This window comes from Lipotes vexillifer, unplaced genomic scaffold (genome assembly GCF_000442215.2).
Source record: "Lipotes vexillifer unplaced genomic scaffold, Lipotes_vexillifer_v1.1 scaffold182, whole genome shotgun sequence".
NCBI lineage: Eukaryota > Metazoa > Chordata > Mammalia > Artiodactyla > Lipotidae > Lipotes > Lipotes vexillifer.
In genome coordinates this window covers 8,430,947-8,433,308 of record NW_006798798.1, presented here as the reverse complement: position 1 = coordinate 8,433,308, position 2,362 = coordinate 8,430,947, and the positions used below count along the sequence as shown (strand labels likewise).

Here is a 2,362-nt window from a genome sequence, read left to right as displayed (position 1 = left end):
TGGGGGCTGGGGGGAAGAGCGGTCCAGATGGGGAAAGTCAGTGTAAAGGCCCTGAGGAGGCTGGTGTGGAGGCAGCGGAGTGAACGAGGGGCCCAGTGATGGAGATGACAGGGGGCCATTGTGGCTGGAGCCAAGTGGGGAGGGGGAGGTGGTCAGAGAGGAGATCGGTGGAGGAAGACAGGAGAGCCCCACGAGGCCTTGGGAGGACAGCTCTTTAAAAAATTTTAAATATGTATGAGAGGGAGGAGGGAGAGGCAAGTCCAGGGTCAGGGACTTGTGTATGAGCCTGGAGCTGACAGACAAGGGAAAGGTGGTGTGTGTGGTGGAGGGAATACCAGGGAGCGGGCCTGCTGGGAGCAAGGTCTGGACACCCGGGCAATCCTGGGCTGGGGGGACGGACAGGAGAAAGAACCTGCTCCGATCCAATCCTATCCTCTGCTCCACAAACACCCCCTGAGCCCTGCTCTGCTCCAGGCCCTGTGCTGGCTGATGCTGGGGATTCAGTGGTGACCAGAAGCCCTTCCCGGACCTCACCCACCACTTACTCCCCTGCCCAGTGCAGGCGCAGCCAGAGCCACCAAAGACAGTGACAGCCCAGAGGGCTCAGGGCAGGGATGTGGAGGCCCAGAGCGATCAGGGCAGGGACGTGAGCTATGGGACCCCAGAGGAGGAGCTTGATGCTGCTTGCTGGGGGGCTGAATATCTGAGAGGACTTCCTGAAGGAGGCGTGTATCGGAGTAGGAACACTCCGGGCTGAGAGAGGACGTGGTGTTCTGGGCAGAGAGAACATCAGGTGCAAAGAAGGCAAAGGCAAAGCCCAAGGTCAAGTAGGGGTGGGGTGGGGAGCAGGGGATGAGGTGCAGCCTGTGCAGGCCACCAGGCGGCTGGGGACAACGGGGGCCCTGGGGAGGGGTAACCAGGAGGTCATGGTCACTAGGGCCCAGTAACCGAGGTAAGGGGTTTCACAAGGACTGGCTTTTAAAAGCCTCTGTTGGATGATTCCTCATCGGAGGTGATTTCTGAACTCCAGAAATCGCCCCCGATATGGAGCATCAAGAAATTGACTCCATATGGGGCTGGCAAAAATGCTTTGCTGCACAGAAATATTCTCTAGTGTCTATTAGCAGAAATCCTGCAGCGTTTAAAGGAATAATAATACAGTAGTTATGCTGTGCCAGACACTGTCCTAAGCTCTCTACATATAACATCTTCACACGACCTTATAGGGTCAGGGCTATCATAGTCCCCATTTGACAGATAAGGAAACTGAAGGCCAGAGAAGTGAAGGGAGCTGCCCGTGGCCTCACGACTGGGATGAGGCTAGAGAGGTGGGACCAGAGAGGTGGGACCAGGCACCCCTGGTGTCTGCCTTCCCTGGCGAGTCGGAGGGAGGGGTATGACCCTGAGGTGGGGCTCCCGGGGCAGCCCAGGCTCAGAGGCGGCCTCCCCCGGGCTTCCACCTGAACAACCAGCTGAGCCAGGCCCTCACTAGCCGCTACCGGGACAGCCGTCTGCGCGTGGACTTCAAGCACTTCGCGTCCTGCATGGCCCAGCTCATCTGCATCTTCCATGAGTGTCATCCCTGGCACTGGTGGGACAGAGGGAGGATGTCTCCATGGCAGGTGGACCAGGGAGGTGGGCGCTCACCCTGCCCCTCTCTGACAGGCCACTGCAGCCAGCACCTGGATGGGGGCGAGGGGGTCGTCTGCCTGACCCACAGACAGGTGAGCCTGGGCTGCAGGGAGGGGCGGCACAGGAGTGTCAGGAGTCCCCCGCCTCATGCCTGCTGTTTCCTCTCGCCCGGTGGATGGAGGTGGCCATCTTCTAGGACCTCAGCCTGGAAGCCCTGCCTTTCCCTTCTCCCAGCCCACACCAGGGGTTCCTCTACAGGAAGGGGGCTGATGCCCTGACGTTAAGCAGTGATTCAGAGCGTGGCCTTGGGAGCCAGCCCGCCTGGAGCTGACTTCCGGCCCCACCACTCACCAGCTGGGTGACGCTGGGCAAGTCTCTCTGGTAAAGGGGCATGGTAACAGCACCTTTCTCGTGCAGGCTGCATGAGTTAGCCCACATTACATGCTTAGAACAGTGCATGGCCTGGAGTGGGTCCCCAACAGCACTCCTACTTTCACACACTAATGGGAACAGGGATTGGGGCACTCCTATGCCCCACCTCACTCTGGGAAGAGGTGCTCTATTATCGCTCTCCTAAGAGGTGGAGAACAGATAGAAAAACAGAGGACACTGTAGGAATCCTTCTTAAAAATATTACATGTTTTATTATCCTGTCCCCAGAAGGGTGGTTTATCCAGAAACCGAGAAAAAAAGAATCAATCGGAATAAACTCAAAAAAAGGGGGGGGGGG

At 58.0% G+C, this 2,362-nt stretch overlaps 1 protein-coding gene across 1 annotated transcript in view; it reads left to right on the top strand.

Annotated features, from left to right (window-relative positions):
• Positions 1–1,902, top strand: part of CAPN12 (calpain 12) — an 11,252-nt gene extending 9,350 nt beyond the window's left edge. Inside the window, 3 exon segments of the mRNA XM_007471110.1 lie at positions 1,431–1,575; positions 1,666–1,724; positions 1,891–1,902. Coding sequence (XP_007471172.1) covers positions 1,431–1,575; positions 1,666–1,724; positions 1,891–1,902 — 216 coding nt within the window.
• Positions 1,903–2,362: the final 460 nt, after the last annotated feature.